We start from the raw sequence: 26,967 nt of genomic DNA, 5'->3' as shown, positions 1-26,967 counted from the left end.
ATTGCTGATTACTTACAAAGCACAAAGCACGTGTACCTACCCGAAGTGATAAGATAAAATAAAATTCTGCATCAAAATGGATAGACAAGACAAGTAGTTTGTTTAGGCATGGTTTGTAAGGAATTACAAACCTGCGCACACATATTCAAACGCACATAACTATAGAATCAATTCTTAATGCGCATGTGAACGCCATCAGCGTCTATCACAGGTTCACGTTTAAAGTCTGTTTAGAGAGAACGGTGTCGTCTTAGCGGCCCCTAATTTAATAACAAACTATAATTTAGACGGAAGTGAATCAATCAAAACTAACTTTAGCTGGAAAAAACATTTTTCAAGAACCACTATAAAACTAAACCAATCTCTGTTACCTTAAATTACATGTTTATCTCTGTAAAGCTGCTTTGAAACAATCTACATTGTTAAAAGCGCTATATAAATGAGGATGACTTGACTTGACTTCTTAGAAGTGTGTTAACATTAGACATTAGTGTTAGCCTGGATGCCAGCCCGAACCCCGGCCACATAATTTTTAGGTCGGAAAGTTCGGTATGGACTCGATCCGTTGAGGAGCTAATATGCCCGAACAAAATTTTTTCGGACCAATCAAATTGTCAGGGCGGGCTTTATACGATGATGGACAGATGAGCAACCATAGACATCATATCTATGTGATCAACGGTAACGTAACAATCCACGTCATCAGAGCGCTTGGGTTGAATTCATGGCTGCCGCTGGAGAATTGAGTTGTGTATATTCCGCTATTGTGTGTAATGTGGGCTGGTGTGGCTATAGTGCCAGGGCTGAATTTTTGCCCCAGTCTGCCCCTGACTGCTTAAATGTACAGCGCCAGAATCTGATCTGGATACGGGCCGGATCCGGCTGACTACATCATGCGGTGTGGTCTAGTCTAGGTGCAGGTCCTCCATCTGATCTGGATACGGCCCGGATCCGGCTGACTACATCATGCGTTGTGGTCGTGTCCAGGCGCAGGTCCTCCATCTGATCTGGGTACGGCCCGGATCCGGCTGACTACATCATTCGTTGTGGTCTAGTTTAGGTGCAGGTCCTCCATCTGATCTGGGTACGGCCCGGATCCGGCTGACTAGATCATGCGTTGTGGTCTTGTCTTGGTGCAGGTCCTCCATCGGATCTGGATACGGCCCGGATCCGGCTGACTACATCATTCGTTGTGGTCTTGTCTAGGTGCAGGTCCTCCATCTGATCTGGATACGGCCCGGATCCGGCTGACTACATCATTCGTTGTGGTCTTGTCTAGGTGCAGGTCCTCTATCTGATCTGGATACGGATGCACGGCACTATAGGGACCTAAAACTTGTAGGCAATCCCCTGAATGGAGAGGATTGTGGTTATATGTATCAGGCGAATCCACTGATGTAAAAAATCCTGAGGATGTAGAGGGCATAACAGGTGACATACTGCAAGCATTTAGAACTTGTAACACCTTAAACTGTTTATTCAACTCCAAAATAGCCAAATCTAAGATAGGGCAGAAATCCTCCCTTTTCTTTGGGAGGAGGTAATAATGGCCTCCACCTTCCCTTGTGGCTCCGCCTAAGTTGCTACTTTGCTTAGGAGAACACAGATTTCCCCTCTCAGTACAGGGGAAGCCCTTTCGGGCACAGAAGTTGCAATTAATCCACCGAAATGGGGCCAAAACTCAGTGCTCTGCTCTGCTTTATAGCAGATCATTCTCAGGCTGCAGGTACACAGTTACGTCAGAGCCTTCCTCACCCGCATCCAGACAGAATCATCCCTGATGACAGTCTAAGTCCTGCTCAGACTCAACCTTGTCATGGACCCAACACTGATACTCTTTACCCTCTACACAATTGCCCCAACTCTTCATGGCCTCCAAAAACGGCGATCAACGCATCTGGATTAGCACCCAAAGACAGGAGCGGACTGTGTTTGGCCACTGCCCCGCCAAGCACCTGCTACACGCTGCTCAAGCACTGAACGATAGAGCTGCCGGCAGTGCACACATGCATCTGGGTTGGAGAGATCCAGCCTAGTGCACACTATTCCAAACACACTGGACAGTGTTGTATACTATAAACATCGACATGCCATAGGACACGGGCGATAACTTATTCTCAGATATTTCTCATGAAAAAGATTATTAGCCATTTGTTTTCTTGTGAATGTGTGTGACGGTGTTCTAGCAGCATGGTGAGGAGCTGAAGAACAAAGGGAATAAAATGCTATGGGCAGGAGCCCCACCCACTTCGTCATGTGTCTTTGGCCTTCAGGCGTGAATAAAGGTTTCTTCATCAAATATCCCATAGTCATGTGTTGTACCAAGTGAGCCAACTCTATGGGAATTTTAATTTCAGTTAATTCTGTGGAAGATTCAAGCCAGTAACTACTGAATTCAGGAGTCTTTTTGAGCGTTTCAGCTCGAATCATTCAAAGCTTTGGCTCATTAGAGTGATTTGTTCATGTGTCTATTTCCACTGCTCATGCTGAATGTTTGTTTTGTTATGCTGTTCTTTGTATCTCATCACATTCTGTTCAGACCGCAAACACACATTCACAACTCTGATAAAGATAAAAACAGAACAAATATGATTTAACTGTGATGGTTGATTAACGTATATATCTGCTGGCGCAGGTGAGTCTGTGCACGCCCAGCGAGAACACGCCCACCGAGAGCCTGGCGCGGCTGGTCAGCATGGTCTTCCAGTGGTTCCACTCCACCGCCTACATGATGGACGATGAGGTGGGGAGCCTGGTGGAGAAGCTCAAGCCTCAGTTTGTCACCAAGTGGCTGAAGACGGTGTGCGACGTGCGTTTTGACGTCATGGTAATGTGCCTTCTGCCCAAACCGGTGGAGTTTGCCAGGGTGAGTGAACTGAGCGCCGATGTAACTAACATACTGCATACTGTGGTTTCAGCGTGTGTGTGTGTGTGTGTGTGTGTGTGCAGGTGGGAGGATACTGGGATAAGTCATGCAGCACTGTGACACAGCTGAAGGAAGGACTGAATCGCATCCTGTGTCTGATTCCCTATAACGTGATCAGTCAGCCGCTGTGGGAGTGTTTCATGCCTGAGTGGTTGGAGGCTATTCGCACTGAAGTTCCTGACCAGCAGCTTAAAGAGTTTCGTGAGGTCCTCAGGTACAGACGCACATGTAACTGTTCCACACAAACACACTAGTGACACCTGTCTGTGTCTCCATAATCTCCATCTGAGTGTCACAGGTTGTTTTGCTTTTTGGTTCATGTTTCATATCAGTCATGTTTATTGTCTTATCATGTGATTCCCTTGCCCTCATGTGATCCTGCCATGATCTTACCTAGTCTCTTGTCTCAAGTTGTAATTGGTCTTGTTTAGTCATTAGTCCTTGTGTTCATTTAAGCCCTCGTGTTTGCCATGTGTCTTGGTCAAGTATTATGTGTAACCACTGTTGGTAAGATCATGTTTGTTCAAGTCCATGTTTTTCAAGCCATGAAAAAGCCAAGCCAAGTCTTTCTTTAATGTTTGAGTATAATTTAACTGCACTTAGGTTCTGTAAACTTGCCTCCAGTGGACGTTGATTACAGAATACTTGACAGACCATAAACCCAGCAGTTGCCCTCCTTCGCCGTCGTCAAGGCAAACGGCCCATTGAGAGGGTTATGTCAAGGACTTTTGTGAACTCTGTCACCAAGTCAGTTTCAATGACGTTGCCCTCAAGGGCATTTTTTGCAATGGACTTGACGATTACTGGAATTACATAATGCCAGAAAGTGACTTTCCTGGATTGCTTGCAGAGTATATTGACTTTGCTTTATTAATGAGCGGTTCTTCATTTACTGTGGGTATTGTGGACAAGTATCCTGCAGTACCCACTACCGCCAAGACTGTGCTTCTTCATGTCATTCCTGCCGAGCCGGAGCTTCTTTACATAATGCCTGCCGAGTCAGCTCCGGATGATGCAGCGTTGTTCATCATGGCCACGGCTATTTTTGTGTGTGTGGGCAGCACACACATCGGCTCCAACCCGTGAGCCGGCCGAGCCAGAGGCCCTGGCTAAGATGGCCTCCGTTCCAGAGTCTCGTCCCAAGATGGCCTCCGTTCCAGAGTCTCGTCCCAAGATGGCCTCCGTTCCAGAGTCTCGTCCAAAGATGGCCTCCGTTCCAGAGTCTCGTCCCAAGATGCCCGCCGTTCTAGAGTCTCGTCGCAAGATGGCCGCCGTTCCAGAGTCTCGTCCCAAGATGGCCGTCGTACCAGAGTCTCGTCCCAAGATGGCCACCACTCCAGAGTCTCATCCCAAGATGGCCGCCGCCACGCCAGAGCCCTCTGCCAAGATGGCCGCCATACCAGAGTCTGCAGCATTGACTATTGTGGCGACAGCCATATTGTGTGTGTGAGCCACACACACGCATCGACTCCAGCCCCTGAGCAGCGTCCAGAGGGGACTCCAACCCTTGAGCCCGCTCCAGTCCACAATCCCATAGCTCAGCCAAAGAACATTTTGGGTGGGTGTCATATATCCTCGGCCATAGTGGCCAAGCCTGCTCCTTGGCCCAGGTCCAGGTCTAATTCCCTTGCCCTCATGTGTTCCTGCCATGTGCTTCCATTTACATTACATTTACATTTACAATTATTCATTTAGCTGACGCTTTTATCCAAAGCGACTTACAATTGCTATATATGTCAGAGGTCGCATGCCTCTGGAGCAACCAGGGACACATTGGTGTCTCACAGTGGATTCGAACCCGGGTCTCTCACACCAAAGGCATTTGTCTTATCCACTGTGCCATCACCACCCCTACACTTCCCTAGTCTCATGTCATGGTCAACTATTGTTATGTGTAACCACTGTTGGGTAAGATCATGTTTATGTTTAAGTACATGTTTTTCAAACTATGAAAAAGCCAAGCCAAGTCTTTTTTATGTTTGATCATGTTTGAGTATAATTAAACTGCACTTGGGTTCTGCACACTTGCCTCCAGTGGACGTTGATTACACTGAGCTTCATATCACTGTGTTTGATCACAATTGTTTCTGTTAATTTTATGTCCTGCTGTGTTTCTCACAGTCAAACCGGTTTCACTGATATTTTCTGAGAAGAGAGGCTTGTGGGTATTTGAGGATAGACAGCTTTATCATCTGATCTCGTGGTTTTGTTTCTGTTTGCAGTAAGATGTTTGATATTGAGTTGTGTCCGCTGCCCTTTTCCATGGAGGAGATGTTTGGATTCATCAGCTGTAGATTCACTGGATATCCAGCATCAGTGCAAGAGCAAGCGCTGCTATGGCTTCATGTGAGTGCACACACACACACATCTGTGTTGGTCTGTATGTGGAGTGTGAGCCGGTGTTGTATTCGTGTTCTGCAGGTTCTGTCGGAGCTGGATATCGTGATTCCTCTGCAGCTGCTCATCAGCATGTTCTCTGACGGTGTGAACTCACTGAAGGAACTGGCCAATCAGAGAAGAGCTCGTGCTGCAGACCTGTCAGGACCCCGCAGGGTGATTGACGACTCTCCTTAAAGGGACAGTTCAGACAAATATTCAGTTCTGGCATCAGTTACACACGCTCAGGTTTGGGTGGACTCAGGACTTTTAATGAAGGGACAGGAATCTCTCAGATTTTATAAAAAATATCTTAATTTGTGTTCTGACGTGAGCATAGGTAACTGATGACAGACTTCACATGTGAACTATATTTGGAGAAATTCATAACCAAGTAGACGGTTGTTAAGGCAGAAAGCTGAAAGCTACATGAAGCAGTGGGATAATGAATAGAAAGACAGCCATTTTCTCAGATGAGTGTTGTATTCGTGTGTGTGATATTTTCTTTCTTCTTAAGAACTCACCTGTTCAGCTGTTTCCCCGCAGGTCAGTGTGGTTTCAGACCCCGGCAGACGAGGGCAGCACAATAACCTGAGCCCGTTCCCCAGCCCGTTCCGGAGCCCATTCCGGAGCCCTCTGCGCTGCAGCCCCTTCAGGAACCTGGGCCACGCCGCCGGGAACTGTGCCCTGGACCTGGACTGTGATGATGACGACATGAACCTGGGCTGCTTCATCCTCATGTTTGACCTGGTGCTCAAACAGGTGACGGCATGCTCAGGCAGATCTCTGCTGTGTCTGTGTGTGTGTGTGTGTGTGTGTGTGTGTGTGTGTGTGTGTCAAGTAACCTTAATTTATATAGTGCTTTTAACAGTATATATTGTTTCAAAGCATCTTTACAGTGATAATAGGAAATTAAAGTAACAGAGATTTGTTTTGGCTTTACAGCAGCTCTAGAATAAAGTTATTGTCCAGCTAATGTTAGTTTTGATTGATTAACTTCCTTTGCAAAGATCATTAGTTATTAACTTATGCCGAGTTCACACTGCACGATTTTCTAAGTAGTCGGGTCACTTTTCTTTTCACACTGCACGACTATCTGGGGTAACATTCAGTTGCTGGTGTGTTCACACTGCACAATGGATCGGCGTCAGGAGGTTTCACACTGCATGACTTGACAAAAGAAAGAATCGCAGACAACTTCTGTCTGGTCCGCAAACTACGTTTCACAACCAAACACACACAAGGAAATAACGCAAGATCACGTGTGCGTGAGACCAGAGTTCTCGCGCGAGACTGAAATTGTTATTAAAAATGATAGCCTGCAGGAAGATTGAGATCCAAATTGTCTGTGTGCTGATTTGCAGCGAAAAGGAGAAAAAAACTGATTATGCAGGAGGAAATGTTTGGGGAGATGAGCGGAGCAAGAATTGTGTGTTCTGCAAAGAGAGTTTTTGGGTAAATAAATAATTTTGCAATGTGCTGCTGTTGCTGCTGGTCAAGCAAATGTTTGTGCTTTGTTTCTGTTTGATATAATTTAATAAATTATATATCTTTTAAAATACTGATAAATAAAACATTATCATCTCCGCGCAAGCCCTAAAAACGTGAACCTGTGAAAACGGTGACGGCGTTCACATGCGTATTACGTGTTCAGTTTTGTATGCGCGTTTGAGAATATATATGTGCGCAGGCGTGTAATCTTTCTTTACAAATTGACCTCACCAAATTACTTGTCTGGCCTTAAAAATTCATAATACATAATTTTTTGTCGCTTCCGGGTAGCCATGCGAACTTTAATCATTTTGACAACATTTTATCAGTACAAAGGTAAAGGGAAGGAGGCCTTCACAGGGGATAGGCTAGTGACACTTCAGGACTGCGTAGTCGTCGTGTCCAGGCGCAGGTCCCTCATCAGATCTGGCGTGCATGTGTGTGTGTGTGTGTGTGTGTGTGTGTGTGTCCAGGCGCAGGTCCTTTATCAGATCTAGATTTATTATTATTAATTATTAGATACGGCCTGGATCCGGCGGACAGCGGTAAACCTCGGGATAAACAGAGAGACTAATATTAGCATAGACGCCATCCTTCTTATGATGTAACGAGTACATCAGGATTTATGGGAAGTGTTCCCGGTTCCGGCTGATCTAAACTATGCAGCCTAACATTGAATTATAGAAGTCTATAGAGTGTTATGTGTATGCTAAGCCAAAGAGATGTGTTTTTAGTCTAGATTTGAACTGACAGACTGTGTCTGCTTCCCGGACAATGTTAGGAAGATTGTTTCACAGTTTTTGTGCTAAAAAGGAAAAGGATCTACCGCCAGCAGTCGATTTATATATTCTAGGTATTATCAACTGGCCGGAGTTTTGAGATCGCAATAGACGTGAAGGACTATAATGCGTTAAGAGCTCGCTCAAGTACTGGGGAGCTAAACCATTTAGTGCTTTGTATACATTTTAAAATATTGCTGATTACTTACAATGTTTAATAGGGAGCCAAAGCAGTGTTGACAGAACCGGACTAATATGGTCGTACTTCCTGGTTCTGGTAAGAACTCTAGCGGCTGCGTTTTGGACCAGCTGTAGTTTCTCTATTAAGCGTGCAGGGCAACCACCCATAATAGCATTTCAATAATTTAGCCTTGATGTCATGAACGCATGGACTAACTGTTCCGCATTGGTCATTGAAAGCATATGTCATAATTTAGATATATTTTTAAGATGGAAGAATGCGGTTTTAGAGATATTAGACACGTGACTTCAAATGAAAGATTGGTATCAAAGAGCACACACACACACACACCCAGGTTCCTAACCGACAAAGAAGACTTGACAGAGCAGCCATCAAGTGTTAGACAGTATTTTAGGTTATTACATAAGAGAGTTTTTTCCAATGAGAGAGTTTTTTCCAATAATTAGAATTACTAGTCATCCAGTTTTTTATATCAGCTATGCATTGCGTTCATTTTGTGGATTGGTAAGTTTCGTCAGGGCGTGAAGAAATATAGAGCTGAGTATCATCAGCATAACAGTGAAAACTAATCGCATGCTTCCTAATAATATCTCCTAAGGGTAGCATGTACAGAGTGAACAGCAACGGTCCTAGTACTGAGCCTTGTGGTACGCCACATTGAACTTGTGATCGATAAGACATCTCTTCATTTACTGCTACAAACTGATAACGGTCAGCTAAGTATGATTTAAACCATTCTAATGCAATTCCACTAATGCCAACATAATGTTCAGGTCTATTTAAAAGAATGTTGTGGTCGATAGTGTCAAATGGTGCGATTGCTAATGAGCAGCACCTGTGAAGCACACCGGTCTCGCATCTCTCACGGAGGAGCGAAAGCATAAAGGAGGAGCGACGACGTTGATGATCGAGAGAGGAACAGGCCTGTGTTTTAGTTGTTTTTGGTTTTTGTATTTGTATTTTACTTTAGCCAGCAGTCGTCCGCGAGGGGCTGCTGGCAGTTATGTTTATTTTCAGTTGCCAGCAGTCGTCCCCGAGGCGCTGCTGGCGGTATTTTGGTTTGTTTGTTTTATTTGAAATAAAGTATGTTTAATTGTTCGCCGGTTCCCGCCTCCTTCTTCCCTGAACATTGCTACATGAGGATACTGCCTTTTCTAGTATCATTGACATAAAAGGTAGATTCAAGATCACCCTGTAATTGACTAATTCTGTGGGATCAAGTTGCGTTTTTTTACAAACGGTTTAATAATTAGTAGGTTTCCTAATGACAAAGATGAATTAATGATATTAAGAAGAGGATCTATGACCTCTGGAAGCATCTCTTTCAGTTATTTAGTCGGTATAGGGTCTAACATACATGTTGTCGATTTAAATGATTTAACAAGTTTATAAAATTCACTATCCTATAGCAATGAATGAATCAAGTTTTTTATCAGTGAGACTACACTGCACTGTCTGATACGATATTGTAGTAGGCGGTTGCATAGTTATAATTTTCTCCCTGATATTATTAATCTTGTAAGTGAAGAAGGTCATAAAGTCATTACTGCTGTGCTGCTTGGAAACGTCTGGGCTTGAAACTTTATTTTTCGTTAGTGTAGCCACTGTCTCAAATAAATACCTTGGGTTTTGTTTATTTTCTTTTAATAGGGTTGAAAAATAAGCAGATCTAGCAGTTTTTAAAGCCTCTCTGTAAGCAATCGAGCTCTCCTTCCATGAAATGCGAAATACCTCTAGTTCTGTTTTCTTGAATTGAACTGAATTTGAATTTGAATTCTGGCTGCTCTCTTAAGGGCCTGAGTGTGCTCGTTGTACCACGGCGTTGGACTATTTTCTTTAAACTTCTTTAAGCGCAAAGGAGCAACTGTGTCTAAAATGCTGGAAAAGAGAGAGTCAAAAGTTTCTGTCGCAATATCGAGTTCTGCTAAGCTATTTGGGATGCTGAGATGATAAAACTGATCAGGAAGATTATTAATAAAGCAATCTTCAGTGGCAGAAGTGATAGGTATAACATTTTCATAACATGGAGTCATTTATCATTTTTTTATTCACTTAGCTGATGCTTTTATCCAAAGCGATTTACATTTGCTATATATGTCAGAGGTCGCACGCCTCTGGAGCAACTAGGGGTTAAGTGTCTTGCTCAGGGACACATTGGTGTCTCACAGTGGATTCGAACCCGGGTTTCTCACAACAAAGGCATGTGTCTTATCCACTGCGTCATCACCACCCGATGTGAGTCGGCTTTGCAGCCTTGGCTAAATTAAGTTTACACGAGACTCGATAATGATCTGAGATGTCATCGTTCTGCTGCAGAATTTCAACAGCATCAACATTGATTCCATGTGTTAACATTAGATTTAAAGTATGAATAAAGTATGCGATTACGAATGAGTGGGTCCTGAAACGTGTCTCAGAATATCTCTAAATGCCAATCCCAGTGCATTCCACATGTGTGCAGATGGAGTTACAGGAGGACGCGCTGACTCCAGGCCTGGAGAGCAGTCTGGGCCGGGACGTGGTTGGCATCATTAACAGTGTTCTTCAGGCCCCATGGGGCGGCTCACACACCTGTCAGAAGGACGAGAAGGCTCTGGAGTGCAGCCTGTGCCAGTCCAGCATCCTCTGCTACCAGCTGGCCTGCGACCTGCTGCAGAGACTGACCCCTCACGAGGAGATCCGCCTGGTGGTGAGACGCACACATGCACGCACTCACTCATTCACCCACTCACCCACCCACCCACTCACTCACCCACCCACCCACTCACTCACTCAACCACCCACCCACCCACCCACTCACTCACCCACCCACCCACCCACTCACTCACCCACCCACCCACCCACTCACTCACCCACCCACTCACTCATTCACCCACCCACTCACTCATTCACCCACCCACTCACTCACCCACCCACTCACTCACTCACCAACTCACTCACTCACTCATTCACCCACCCACTCACTCACCCACCCACTCACTCACTCACTCAGCCACCCACTCACTCACTCACTCACTCATTCACCCACCCACTCACTCACTCATTCACTCACTCATTCACCCACCCACTCACTCACCCACCCACTCACCCACCCACTCACTCACTCACTCACCCACCCACTCACTCACTCACCCACCCACTCACTCATTCACCCACCCACTCACTCACTCACCCACCCACTCACTCACCCACCCACTCACTCACTCATTCACCCACCCACTCACTCACCCAACCACCCACTCACTCACTCACTCACCCACCCACCCACACACCAACCCACCCACTCACTCACTCACCCACCCACTCACCCACTCACTCACCTACTCACTCATTCACTCTGTCACTCACCCACTCACTCACTCACTCACACACTCACTCACTCACCCACTCACTCACTCACCCACCCACTCCCTCACTCACCCACTCACTCACTCACCCACCCACTCACCCACTCACCCACCCACTCACTCACCAACTCACTCACCCACCCACTCACCCACTTACTCACTCACTCACTCACTCACTCACTCACCCACCCACCCACTCACTCCCCCACCCACCCACTCACTCACTCACCCACCCACTCACTTCTCACTCACTCACCCACCCACTCACTCACCAACTCACTCACTCACTCACTCACCCACCCACTACTCACTCACTCACTCACCCACCCACCCACTCACTCACTCACTCACCCACCCACTCACTACTTACTCACTCACTCACTCACCCACTCACTCAACTCACTCACCCACCCACTCACTACTCACTCACTCACTCACCCACCCACCCACTCACTCACCCACCCACCCACTCACTCACTCACCCACCCACTCACTTCTCACTCACTCACTCACCCACCCACTCACTCACCAACTCACTCACTCACTCACCCACCCACTACTCACTCACTCACTCACCCAACCACTCACTTCTCACTCACTCACTCACCCACCCACTCACTCACCAACTCACTCACTCACTCACTCACTCACTACTCACTCACTCACTCACTCACTCAACCACCCACTCACCATCCCACCCACCCACTCACTCACCCACCCACTCACTCACCCACCCACTCACTACTCACTCACTCACACACTCACTCACTCACCCACTCACTCAACTCACTCACCCACCCACTCACTACTCACTCACTCACTCACTCACTCACCCACTCACTCAACTCACTCACCCACACACCCTCTCACTCACTCACCCACTCACCCACTCACTCACTCACTCACCCACTCACTCACTCACTCAGCCACCCACCCACTCACTACTCACCCCCTCACCCACTCACTCACCCACCCACCCACTCACTCACTCACTCACCCACCCACTCTCTCACTCACTCACTCATTCACTCACTCATTCACCCACCCACTCACTCACCCACCCACTCACTCACCCACCCACTCACTCACTCCCTCACCCACCCACTCACTCACTCACCCACCCACTCACTCACTCACTCACCCACCCACTCACTCACCCACCCACTCACTCACTCATTCACACACCCGCTCACTCACCCACCCACTCACTCACTCACCCAACCACCCTCTCATTCACTCACTCACCCACCCACTCACCCACCCACCCACTCACTCACTCACCCACCCACTCACCCACTCACCCACTCACTCACTCACTCATTCACTCTGTCACTCACCCACTCACTCACTCACTCACTCACCCACTCACTCACTCACCCACCCACTCCCTCACTCACCCACTCACCCACCCACTCACTCACCAACTCACTCACCCACCCACTCACCCACTTACTCACTCCCCCACCCACCCACTCACTCCCCCACCCACCCACTCACTCACTCACCCACCCACCCACTCACTTCTCACTCACTCACTCACTCACTCACCCACCCACCCACTCACTCCCCCACCCACCCACTCACTCACTCACCCACCCACTCACTTCTCACTCACTCACTCACCCACCCACTCACTCACCAACTCACTCACTCACTCACCCACCCACTACTCACTCACTCACTCACCCACCCACTCACTCACTCACCCACCCACTCACTACTTACTCACTCACTCACTCACTCACTCAACTCACTCACCCACCCACTCACTACTAACTCACCCACCCACCCACTCACTCACCCACCCACCCACTCACTCACTCACCCACCCACTCACTTCTCACTCACTCACCCACCCACTCACTCACCAACTCACTCACTCACTCACTCACTCACTCACTCACCCACCCACTCACTCACTCACTCACCCACCCACCCACTCACTCACCCACCCACTCACTCACTCATTCACCCACCCACTCACTCACTCACCCAACCACCCACTCACTCACTCACTCACCCACCCACTCACCCACCCACCCACACACCAACCCACCCACTCACTCACTCACCCACCCACTCACCCACTCACTCACTCACCTACTCACTCATTCACTCTGTCACTCACCCACTCACTCACTCACTCACACACTCACTCACCCACTCACTCACCCACCCACTCCCTCACTCACCCACTCACTCACTCACCCACCCACTAACCCACCCACTCACTCACCAACTCACTCACCCACCCACTCACCCACTTACTCACTCACTCACTCACTCACCCACCCACCCACTCACTCACTCACTCACTCACTCACTCACTACTCACCCACCCACCCACCCGCTCACTACTCACTCACTCACTCACTCACTCAAACTCACTCACCCACCCACTCACTCACCCACTCACTCACTCACTCACTCACCCACCCACCCACCCACTCACTCACTCACTCACTCACCCACTCACTCACTCACTCCCTCACCCCCCCACTCACTCACCAACTCACTCACCCACCCACTCACCCACTTACTCACTCACTCACTCACTCACCCACCCACCCACCCACCCACTCACTCACTCACTCACTCACTCACTACTCACCCACCCACCCACCCGCTCACTACTCACTCACTCACTCACTCACTCAAACTCACTCACCCACCCACTCACTCACCCACTCACTCACCCACTCACTCACTCACTCACCCACCCACTCACTCACTCACTCACCCACTCACTCACTCACTCCCTCACACACCCACTCACTCACCCACCCACTCACTCACCCACCCACTCACCCACCCACTCACTTCTCACTCACTCACTCACCCACCCACTCACTCACCAACTCACTCACTCACCCACCCACTACTCACTCACTCACTCACCCACCCACTCACTTCTCACTCAGTCACTCACCCACCCACTCACTCACCAACTCACTCACTCACTCACTACTCACTCACTCACTCACTCACTCACTCACTCAACCACCCACTCACCCTCCCACCCACTCACTCACCCACCCACTCACTACTCACTCACTCACACACTCACTCACTCACCCACTCACTCAACTCACTCACCCACACACCCTCTCACTCACTCACCCACTCACCCACTCACTCACTCACCCACTCACTCACTCAGCCACCCACCCACTCACTACTCACTCACTCACTCACTCACTCAGTCACCCACTCACCCACTCACTCACTCACTCACTCACTCACCCACCCACTCACTCACTCACCCACCCACTCTCTCACTCACTCACTCATTCACTCACTCATTCACCCACCCACTCACCCACCCACTCACTCACCCACCCACTCACTCACTCCCTCACCCACCCACTCACTCACTCACTCACCCACCCACCCACTCACTCACTCACCCACCCACTCACTCACCCACCCACTCACTCACTCATTCACCCACCCGCTCACTCACCCACCCACTCACTCACTCACCCAACCACCCACTCACTCACTCACCCACTCACTCACCCACTCACTCACTCACCCACCCACTCACCCACTCACCCACTCACTCACTCACTCACCTACTCACTCATTCACTCTGTCACTCACCCACTCACTCACTCACACACTCACTCACCCACTCACTCACTCACTCACCCACCCACCCACTCCCTCACTCACCCACTCACTCACTCACTCACCCACCCACTCACCCACTCACCCACCCACTCACTCACCAACTCACTCACCCACCCACCCACTCAGCCACTTACTCACTCACTCACTCTCACCCACCCACCCACTCACTCCCCCACCCACCCACTCACACACTCACCCACCCACTCACTTCTCACTCACTCACTCACTCACCCACCCACTCACTCACCAACTCACTCACTCACTCACCCACCCACTACTCACTCACTCACTCACTCACCCACCCACTCACTCACTCACCCACCCACTCACTACTTACTCACTCACTCACTCACTCACTCACTCACTCACTCAACTCACCCACCCACTCACTACTCACTCACTCACCCACCCACCCACTCACTCACTCACCCACCCACCCACTCACTCACTCACCCACCCACTCACTTCTCACTCACTCACTCACCCACCCACTCACTCACCAACTCACTCACTCACTCACTCACCCACCCACCCACTACTCACTCACTCACTCACCCACCCACTCACTACTCACTCACTCACTCACTCACTCACTACTCACTCACTCACTCACTCACTCAACCACCCACTCACCCTCCCACCCACCCACCCACTCACTCACCCACCCACTCACTACTCACTCACTCACACACCCACTCACTCACCCACTCACTCAACTCACTCACCCACCCACTCACTACTCACTCACTCACCCACTCACTCAACTCACTCACTCACTCACCCACTCACTCACTCACTCACTCACTCACCCACCCACCCACTCACTACTCACTCACTCACTCACTCACCCACCCACTCACTCACTCACCCACTCACTCACCCACTCACTCACCCACTCACTCAACTCACTCACTCACTCACCCACTCACTCACCCACTCACTACTCACTCACTCACTCACCCACTCACTCACTCACTCACCCACTCACCCACCCACTCACTCACTCACCCACTCACTCACCCACTCACTCACCCACTCACTCAACTCACTCACTCACCCACTCACTCACCCACTCACTACTCACTCACTCACTCACCCACTCACTCAACTCACTCACCCACACACCCTCTCACTCACTCACCCACTCACTCACTCACCCACCCACTCACTCACCCACTCACTCACCCACTCAACTCAACTCACTCACTCACCCACTCACTCACCCACTCACTCACTCACTCACTCACTCACCCACTCACTCAACTCACTCACCCTCCCACTCACTACTCACTCACTCAACTCACTCACTCACTCACCCACTCACTCACTCACTCACTCAGTCACCCACCCACCCAATCACTACTCACCGACTCACTCACTCACTCACCCATTCACTCATTCACTCACCCACTCACTCACCCACCCACCCACTCACTCACCCACTCACTCACTCACTCACTCAACTCACTCACTCACCCACTCACTACTCACTCACTCACTCACCCACTCACTCAACTCACTCACTCAACCCACCCACTCACTCAATCACCCACCCACCCACTCACTACTCACTCACCCACCCACCCACCCACTCACTCACTCACTCACTCACTCACTCACTCACTCACTCACTACCCACCCACCCACCCACCCGCTCACTACTCACTCACTCACTCACTCACTCACTCAAACTCACTCACCCACCCACTCACTCACCCACCACTCACTCACTCACTCACCCACCCACCCACCCACTCACTCACTCACCCACCCACCCACCCACTCACTCACTCACCCACCCACCCACCCACTCACTCACTCACCCACTCACTCACTCACTCACTCACCCACTCACTCACTCACTCACCCACCCACTCACTCACTCACTCACCCACTCACTCACTCACTAACCCACCCACTCACTCACCAACTCACTCACTCACTCACCCACCCACTACTCACTCACTCACTCACTCACCCACCCACTCACTCACTCACCCACCCACTCACTACTTACCACTCACTCACTCACTCACTCACTCAACTCACTCACCCACCCACCTCACTACTCACTCACTCACTCACCCACCCGCCCTCTCACTCACCCACCCACCCACTCACTCACTCACCCACCCACTCACTTCTCACTCACTCACCCACCCACTCACCACCAACTCACTCACTCACTCACTCACTCACCACCCACCATCACTCACTCACTCACTCACCCACCCACTCACTACTCACTCACTCACTCACTCACTCACTACTCACTCACTCACTCAACCACCCACTCACCCTCCCACCCACCCACTCACCACCCACCCACTCACTACTCACTCACCACACCCACCTCACTCACCCCACTCACTCAACTCACTCACCCACCCACTCATTACTCACTCACTCACCCACTCACTCAACTCACTCACTCAGTCACCCACTCACTCACTCACTCACCCACCCACCCACTCACTACTCACTCACTCACTCACTCACTCACACCCACCCACTCACTCACTCACCCACTCACTCACCCACTCACTCACCCACTCACTCACCCACTCACTCACTCACTCACCCACTCACTCACCCACTCACTACTCACTCACTCACCCACTCACTCACTCACTCACCCACTCACCCACCCACTCACTCACTCACCCACTCACTCACTCACCCACTCACTCACCCACTCACTCAACTCACTCACTCACTCACCCACTCACTCACCCACTCACTACTCACTCACTCACTCACCCACTCACTCAACTCACTCACCCACACACCCTCTCACTCACTCACCCACTCACTCACTCACCCACCCACTCACTCACCCACTCACTCACCCACTCAACTCAACTCACTCACTCACCCACTCACTCACTCACTCACTCACTCACCCACTCACTCAACTCACTCACCCTCCCACTCACTACTCACTCACTCAACTCACTCACTCACTCACCCACTCACTCACTCACTCAGTCACCCACCCACCCAATCACTACTCACCGACTCACTCACTCACTCACCCATTCACTCATTCACTCACCCACTCACTCACCCACCCACCCACTCACTCACTCACTCACTCAACTCACTCACTCACTCACTCACTCACCCACTCACTACTCACTCACTCACTCACCCACTCACTCAACTCACTCACTCAACCCACCCACTCACTCAATCTGCCACCCACCCACCCACCCACTCACTACTCACCTCACCCACCCACCCACCCACCCACTCACTCACTCACTCACTCACCACTCACTCACTCACTACTCAACCAGCTCACTACTCACTCACTCACTCACTCACTCACTCACTCAAACTCACTCACCCACCCACTCACTCACCACTCACTCACTCACTCACTCACTCACTCACTCACCCACCCACCCACCCACTCACTCACTCACCCACCCACCCACCCCACTCACACTCCACACCCACCACCCACCCACCCACTCACTCACTCACTCACTCACCCACTCACTCACTCACTCCTCACACACCCACTCACTCACCCACCCACTCACTCACCCAACCCACTCACTCTCACTCACCCACCCACACTCCCACTCACTCACTCACTCACCCACCCACTCACTCACTCACCACTCACACACGCTCTCACTCACTCACCCACTCACTCACCCACCACATCACTCATCTCACTCACTCACTCACCCACTCACCCACTCACTCACTCACCCACTCACCCCCCACCCACCACCACCCACCCACACTCACTACTCACTCACCCACCCACCCACCCACTCACTCACTCACTCACCCACCCACACCCACCCACTCACTCACTCACTCACTACTCACCCACCGCTCACTACTCACTCACTCACTCAACTCACTCACCCACTCACTCACTCACTCACTCACCCACCCACCCACCCACTCACTCACTCACTCACTCACTCACCCACCCACCCACCCACTCACTCACCCACCCACTCACTCACTCACTCACCCACCCACTCACTCACCCACTCACTCACTCACTCACTCACCCACTCACTCACCCACTCACTCATCCACTCACTCACCCACTCACTCACTCACCCACCCACCCACCCACTCACTCACTCACTCACCCACCCACCCACTCACTCACCCACCCACTCACTCACTCACTCACTCACTCACTCACCCACCCACCCACTCACTCACCCACTCACTCACTCACTCACCCACCCACCCACTCACCCACTCACTCACTCACTCACTCACCCACTCACTCACCCACTCACTCACTCACTCACCCACTCACTCACTCACTCATCCACTCACTCACCCACTCACTCACCCACTCACCCACCCACTCACTCAACTCACTCACTCACCCACCCACCCACTCACTCACTCACCCACCCACTCACTCACTCACCCACCCACCCACCCACCCACTCACTCACTCACCCACCCACCCACTCACTCACCCACCCACCCACTCACTCACTCACCCACTCACTCACTCACTCACTCACCCACTCACTCACTCACTCACTCACTCACTCACTCACTCATCCACTCACTCACCCACTCACTCACCCACCCACTCACTCAACTCACTCACTCACCCACCCACCCACTCACTCACTCACCCACCCACTCACCCACCCACCCACCCACTCACTCACCCACCCACCCACCCACTCACTCACTCACCCACTCACTCACCCACTCACTCACTCACTCACTCACTCACTCACCCACTCACTCACCCACTCACTCACCCACTCACTCACTCACTCACCCACCCACTCACTCACCCACTCACTCACCCACTCACTCACCCACCCACCCACTCACTCAACCACCCACCCACCCACTCACTCGCTCACCCACCCACCCACCCACCCACTCACTCACTCACCCACCCACTCACTCACTCACCCACCCACCCACCCTCTCACTCACACACTCACTCACCCACCCACCCTCTCACTCACACACTCACTCACCCACTCACTACTCACTCACTCACCCACTCACTCACTCACTCACTCACCCACCCACCCTCTCACTCACACACTCTCCCACTCACTCACTCACCCACTCACTCACTACTCACTCACTCACTCACTCACTCTCAAACACAAAGCGCAGAGATTCAGAGTTGTTCGATTTACAACATGCAAATTCATCCACTTCTCCATGAGATGAGAGTAAGTGGCCGGTGAACTGAGGGGAAGAATAGAAAGTAAAATTAAAAGTAAACTATTTAGTTACCTATACTGTGCAGTTCTGACATGCTTTAGTTCATACTGTACTCTGAAACATCTTATCAAAACTGTTAAATAATGCTGCTGTTCATGTGTCCTGTGAAGTGCCCTACTCTTCTACTGATGGTCGAGTGGAACACAGCCTTAGTTTCCAGAGCGACTGAGTCAAACACACGTGTGCTCCTTCTCCAGGCAGTGCTGTAAAACCAGCCAATCAGATAACGTCTTACTAGGCAGAGAAAATGTTTTCTAGTTTTGTGTGAGATCTGCATCGGGCGGTCAGGAACAGAACTGAAAAACCTCTTTACATGTTATCACATCATTCTCCTGAATGTGAGAGAATGCTCCAGATGTTTCAGCATGTGGTGTGTATTCCACAGGAACCCTCCGAGTGTCTGGAGGACAGTTTGGTTTTCCCTCGAGCTGATTTCAGCCTCCGATCTGAAAACGGAGCCGGTGAAGGAGAACCTCCCTCGGAAAACCCCGGCAGCCACAATCCCTCTCCTGAGATCCCTCGTACGTGTCTCATCGTTCCCTTCATCCCACATTCACACGCTCACAGATCTGTGTTTCTGAGCATCAGTGTGTTCTGTTCCTTAGCGCTGAAGAACTGCGCCGACAGGAAGTTCTCGTACCTGCAGCTTCCTGTTTCCCTCAAGCTTCTGTACACTGTACTGCAGGTAAAGGTCACGCTGGGGTCAGGGGGCGGCAGTAGGTAAAAGTCACACTGGGGTCAGGGAGTAAAGGTCACACTGGGACCATGGGCGGCTGTAGGTAAATGTCACGCTGGGGTCAGGTGGGTAAAGGTCATACTGGGGTCAGGGGGTAAAGGTCATACTGGGGTCAGGGGGTAAAGGTCATACTGGGACCATTGGCTGCTGCAGGTAAAGGTCAGACTGGGGTCAGGGGGTAAAGGTCATACTGGGGTCAGGGGGTAAAGATCATACTGGGGGTCAGGGGCGGTATCAGGCAAAGCCAAGATTTGAGTGGCTAAAGTCACGCTGGGACAAGGCGGTTATAGATCACCCTGGGGTCAGGGGGTAAAGTTCATGTTGGGGTAACGCGGGTAAAGGTCACCCTGGGTTCACGTGGATGAAGGTCACATTGGGGTCAGGGGGGTAAATGTCACATTGGGGTCAGGGGTAAAGGTCACACTGAGGTCAGGGGTTAAAGGTCACGCTGGGGTCAGGGGGCGCATGCGGCGTCATGTGACTCACGATTCTGCTTTCCCTCTCTGGCAGGAGATGAGTAAGTTCGAAGAGCCGGATATCCTCTTCAACATGCTGAGTGTTCTGAAGATCCTGTGTTTGCACGGAGGGTGCCTTTATCACGCCAGGAAAGACCAGCCTCAGTTCCTGGCCTACATACAGGAGAAGATGCTCATTCCCAGGTATCCCTTTATCCCACTCACTGAACGGCCATCAGAGGAAAATCACATCATGACTGATTATAATCAGTTGGTATTCAATCTATCAAAGATTATTTATAAAGCATGGTCAAAAACAACCAAACCGCTGTGTAATAAATATAAGCTATCAGCAGGAAAGCAAAACATTCAATGAACATACAAAACTTTTACAAGTAACAGATCAGCTAAATACAGAGGGATCAGGTTTTTGAGGGCTTTAAAGACTAATAATAAGATTTTAACTCTTTTTCCCCGCCAGCATTTTTGATAATTTTCACAAAACTTAAATGGCCCTCAGAGTATTCTGTTGTGTGAATATCTGAATATGCTAAATATCAAAAGAAATAACAAAGCCTCTGCTTAAAAAAAACAAACAAAGTATTTTATTCTAGCAACTTCATACTCCATTTTTATGAATGTGGGTAAGTTTTATAAAAAAAAAACATTTTTGATTTTTTTTTTACAATAATTTAGGTTTCACAGCAGTTCATTTCACATTCACTAAAACTACCCAAAATACTTTCATGTCTTAAATCACCTCATTCTTCACCTGAACACTAGCAGAAGATTCACACACACACACACACACACACACACACACACACACACACACACACACACACACACTCACACACACTTTATCACTCATAAAACAATGAGCTAAAACACCAACATCAGGAACATTACTCAATGATTGCTTTCGTAAAATATCTTTACAGAACAACAATAACACTCTCTGATGTTATAATTCACTGCAGTTTATGCACTCATGTGATGTGTGTGTGTGTGTGTGTCTGATTCACTGCTCATGTGATGTGATGTGTGTGTGTGTGTGTGTGTGCGTGTCTGATACACTGCTCATGTGATGTGGTGTGTGTGTGTGTGTGTGTGTGTGTGTGTGTGTGTGTGTGTGTGTGTGTGTGTGTGTGTGTGTGTGTGATTCACTGCTCATGTGATGTGTGTGTGTGTGTGTGTGTTATTCACTGCTCATGTGATGTGTGTGTGTGTGTGTGTGTGTGTGTGTGTGTGTGTGTGTGTGTGTGTGTGTGTGATTCATGGCTCATGTGATGTGTGTGTGTGTGTGTGTGTGTGTGTGTGTGATTCACTGCTCATGTGACGTGTGTGTGTGTGTGTGTGATTCACTGCTCATGTGATGTGGTGTGTGTGTGTGTGTGTGTGTGTGTGTGATTCACTGCTCATGTGATGTGTGTGTGTATGTGTGTGTGTGTGTGTGTGTGTGTCTGATACACTGCTCATGTGACGTGTTTTGTGTGTGTGTGTGTGTGTGTGTGTGTGTGTGTGATTCACTGCTCATGTGATGTGGTGTATGTGTGTGTGTGTGTGTGTGTGTGTGTGTGATTCACTGCTCATGTGATGTGTGTGTGTATGTGTGTGTGTGTGTGTCTGATACACTGCTCATGTGACGTGTTTTGTGTGTGTGTGTGTGTGTGTGTGTGATTCACTGCTCATGTGGTGTGTGTGTGTGTGTGTGTGTGTGTGTGTGTGTGTGTGTGTGTGTGTGTGTGTGTGTGTGTGTGTGTGTGTGTGTGTGTGATTCACTGCTCATGTAATGTGGTGTGTGTGTGTGTGTGTCTGATACACTGCTCATGTGACGTGTGTGTGTGTGTGTGTGTGTGATTCACTGCTCATGTGATGTGGTGTGTGTGTGTGTGTGTGTGTGTGTGTGTGTGTGATTCACTGCTCATGTGGTGTGTGTGTGTGTGTGTGTGATTCACTGCTCATGTGATGTGTGTGTGTATGTGTGTGTGTGTGTGTGTGTGTCTGATACACTGCTCATGTGACGTGTTTTGTGTGTGTGTGTGTGTGATTCACTGCTCATGTGATGTGGTGTATGTGTGTGTGTGTGTGTGTGTGTGTGTGTGTGTGTGTGTGTGTGTGTGATTCACTGCTCATGTGATGTGTGTGTGTATGTGTGTGTGTGTGTGTGTGTGTCTGATACACTGCTCATGTGACGTGTTTTGTGTGTGTGTGTGTGTGTGTGATTCACTGCTCATGTGATGTGGTGTATGTGTGTGTGTGTGTGTGTGTGTGTGTGTGTGTGATTCACTGCTCATGTAATGTGGTGTGTGTGTGTGTGTGTGTGTCTGATACACTGCTCATGTGACGTGTGTGTGTGTGTGTGTGTGTGTGTGATTCACTGCTCATGTGATGTGGTGTGTGTGTGTGTGTGTGTGTGTGTGTGTGTGTGTGTGATTCACTGCTCATGTAATGTGGTGTGTGTGTGTGTGTGTGTCTGATACACTGCTCATGTGATGTGTGTGTGTGTGTGTGTGTGATTCACTGCTCATGTGATGTGGTGTGTGTGTGTGTGTGTGTGTGTGTGTCTGATACACTGCTCATGTGATGTGTGTGTGTGTGTGTGTGTGTGTGTGTGTGTGTCTGATACACTGCTCATGTGACGTGTGTGTGTGTGTGTGTGTGTGTGTGATTCACTGCTCTTGTGATGTGGTGTGTGTGTGTGTGTGTGTGTGTGTGTGTGTGTGTGTGTGTGTGTGTGTGTGTGTGTGTGATTCACTGCTCATGTGATGTGGTGTGTGTGTGTGTGTGTGTGTGTGTGTGTGTGTGTGTGTGCAGTCTGTGGGCCATGCTGAGGTCTGAGTTCTGCCAGCTGGCGTCTCTGGCCGTCCCGCAGCTCCTGCACGCGCTCACTCTGTCTCACGGAGCCGATATCTTCTGGAGGCTGGTGGACAGCAGCTTCAACAGCCAGGACTGGAAGATCCGCTTCCAAGCAGGTCTGACTGATCTTTCCTAAAACACTATTGCCACGGTTACTGTCGCCCGCCGGCAGGATTAATGTGAGCCTCTTATGGTGATTGACAGAGAGACGCTGTGACCGTGAGCTGGAGTCAGACCTGTGCGCTTTTCACACACATCGACTAACACAAACACCACCAGATAAAGAGGATTAGGGGTTTTTGCTAATCAGTCAGCACTATCGCTAAACTGCTGTTATCAACATCAACTCCATATGGAGAATGTCTGTAAATGTAAAACCTAACGTGTCATTTTCATTAATGAATCACTAACAGTTAGGGTTAGGGTTATATAAGAAGGGCTGGGGTCTCCCCGGAGCGCTGGCCTGATAGGCGTGATTGTATAGAGCTTCATGGATGACCACGAAAAAGGCGTTTCCCATAGTGTAGGTCTCACTCATCTTCCTCAGAGAACGAGGTTATAACCATAACCGGACGTTTTCAAATGCCTCTGGAAGGGGACAAGCTCAAAACGTATTAGACCCTGTTTACACCTGTATTTAGTGTCGTCCACTTGTGATCTGATCGACCGAAACGCTTCTTAATGCCAGGTGTTAACAGGGCCTCTTGAAAACCAGACATGAACAAAAAAACACCTAGAACACAATAATAACCACACACAGACCCTTACGCAGCGCCTCGTCATGTAGCGCAGTTGTGCTTCGGGCGATCCGAGGCCCTCTCCCGATCCTGCCTCACTTACTCTCCTGTCCTGAATAATGGCAAACAAAATCTTTCACATCTTAGTAACCGCAGCGGCAGCACGCTAGTGATCATGGCCTCAGTGATGTCATCGGGCAGATGTTGCTGATGTTTCCGTCTCTTCCAGTGGAGCGGGTGGCGGTGCTGTGCCGGTTTCTGGACATCGGCTCGGTGACGAAGAGCCACCTCCTGAAGTACTCTCTAGCGCACGCCTTCTGCTGCTTCCTGGCCAGCGTGGAGGACGTCAACCCGGCCGTGGCCACCCGAGCCCGGCTGCTGCTGGACACCGTCAAACGCCCCGCGCTGCAGGTGAGCGCCGCGCCTCGCCTCGAGTCATGTGACCTCACAGAGCCAGACGTGTGTGTGTGTGTGTGTCTCCACTAGGGCCTGTGTCTGTGCCTGGACTTCCAGTTCGACACCGTGGTGCGGGACCGTCCCGTGATCCTCAGCAAACTGCTGCTGCTGCACTCGCTGAAGCCGGAGATTCCCGCGCTGAGCTGGGAGTTCTTCGTCAACCGCTTCGAGACGCTGTCGCTGGAGGCGCAGCTGCACCTGGACTGCAACAAGGAGTTCCCTTTCCCTACAAGTGAGTGTGCTGAGACGGGTCAAGCATCCGTAGCGTGTGTATCGATCACACAGACGTGCTGCTCATGTGTGATTTACTGTGTCAGCCATCACTGCGGTGCGGACGAACGTGGCCAACCTGAGCGACGCCGCCATGTGGAAGATCCGACGCGCTCGCTTTGCCCGCAACCGGCAGAAGAGCGTCCGCTCGCTGCGGGACAGCGTCAGGGGTCCGACCGAGTCCAAACGGGCTTTCTCACTCCCGGAGACGCTGTGCAACAAACTGCGTGAGTTTATGAATCTGACCGTCAGTATCTGTCACGCACTCCTCACTGACAGAGATTAACAGAGGAATCAGTGTTTTGCTCAAGTATTTGTCTGTGAATTCACCATAGAAGTCCTGTATCTCTTCTTTCAGCTCTAAGACTCGTGAGACAGGAGCAGTCGGCACCCATACTGGGAAATATGCTGGAGAAAGTGCTGACAGGTAGAGCATGTCACACACAGCACACACACCGCTGACAGCCATTCATGGCTCACTTACACAGATATTCTTTCATTGCTGATGCTGTAACAGTGGCTCAGGGAATGTGTCTACAGTGAACGTGACACAACTCAACACAATGCAACTGAAGAACGAAAAACCAATGACATACGTTGTATAATATCTGATTCTGATCTTCGAACATCAGTCTCTCCTCATCCATCAGTGTGTGCCTCAACGCTCAGACAAAGCAATCAGGCGACCGACTAAATGTAGTTTAGTTTAGTTTAGTTCCTTCATTGTTAACTGCAGTTGACACAATTTTTACTCGCCTGAGGTCGTCTAAAACGTCTCCTTGATGGTAAACAATTGAAATTTAGAATGTACGTGATGTGAAGAATCCTCTATAATAACCAATGCTTTTTGTTTAACTTCTGATAAATATATCTCATTTAGTTCATTAACCACCCTAGACAATCTCTGCTTTGCTTTAACAGTCAGAACTCCATACCACATAATCATATTAAAAGACATAATACTCTCCACAAGATTCCTATAGACCATCTCTAAAATATTCTTGCACACGCCAAAGTGTTTTAGCCTCCGAATAAGATGCAATCTCTGCATTGCCTATTTAAAAACATACCGGTAATCCACATTTCCAACAATACTCAATTCACATTTGTTTCTACTAATCACTAGTGCCCTCAATTATCACCATTTCTGCTGGGAATTTATATAACTATGATACAATTTATTTATTTCAGTTCTACCTTTGTACAAAAGGCAGACAATCAGAATCAGAATCAGAAAGAGCTTTATTGCCAAGTGTGCTTGCACACACAAGGAATTTGTTTTGGTACTGAGGCTTCCAGTGGACTATACAAATACAAATACAACATGAAACATGAAACATAATACTACAAATTATAAGAATAAAAAAAATAAAAATATAAATATAAATATATGAGAATAAAACTATCACAGTTTGGTTTGTCAGAATAGACATTTTCAGATTTACAGATTATG

The 26,967-nt window shown here is 49.4% G+C and overlaps 1 protein-coding gene across 1 annotated transcript in view; it reads left to right on the top strand.

Annotated features, from left to right (window-relative positions):
* Positions 1–26,967, top strand: part of unc79 (unc-79 homolog, NALCN channel complex subunit) — a 103,047-nt gene that overhangs the window by 47,911 nt on the left and 28,169 nt on the right. Inside the window, 14 exon segments of the mRNA XM_077240201.1 lie at positions 2,636–2,866; positions 2,950–3,140; positions 5,149–5,272; positions 5,348–5,479; positions 5,849–6,064; positions 10,236–10,463; positions 20,387–20,522; positions 20,607–20,686; positions 21,248–21,396; positions 24,010–24,167; positions 25,018–25,199; positions 25,275–25,476; positions 25,562–25,741; positions 25,873–25,941. Coding sequence (XP_077096316.1) covers positions 2,636–2,866; positions 2,950–3,140; positions 5,149–5,272; positions 5,348–5,479; positions 5,849–6,064; positions 10,236–10,463; positions 20,387–20,522; positions 20,607–20,686; positions 21,248–21,396; positions 24,010–24,167; positions 25,018–25,199; positions 25,275–25,476; positions 25,562–25,741; positions 25,873–25,941 — 2,278 coding nt within the window.

This window comes from Siphateles boraxobius, unplaced genomic scaffold (genome assembly GCF_051911475.1).
Source record: "Siphateles boraxobius isolate OS27281-9 unplaced genomic scaffold, OSU_SipBor_1 22, whole genome shotgun sequence".
Taxonomy (NCBI): domain Eukaryota; kingdom Metazoa; phylum Chordata; class Actinopteri; order Cypriniformes; family Leuciscidae; genus Siphateles; species Siphateles boraxobius.
This window is presented reverse-complemented; position numbering and strand designations above follow the sequence as displayed.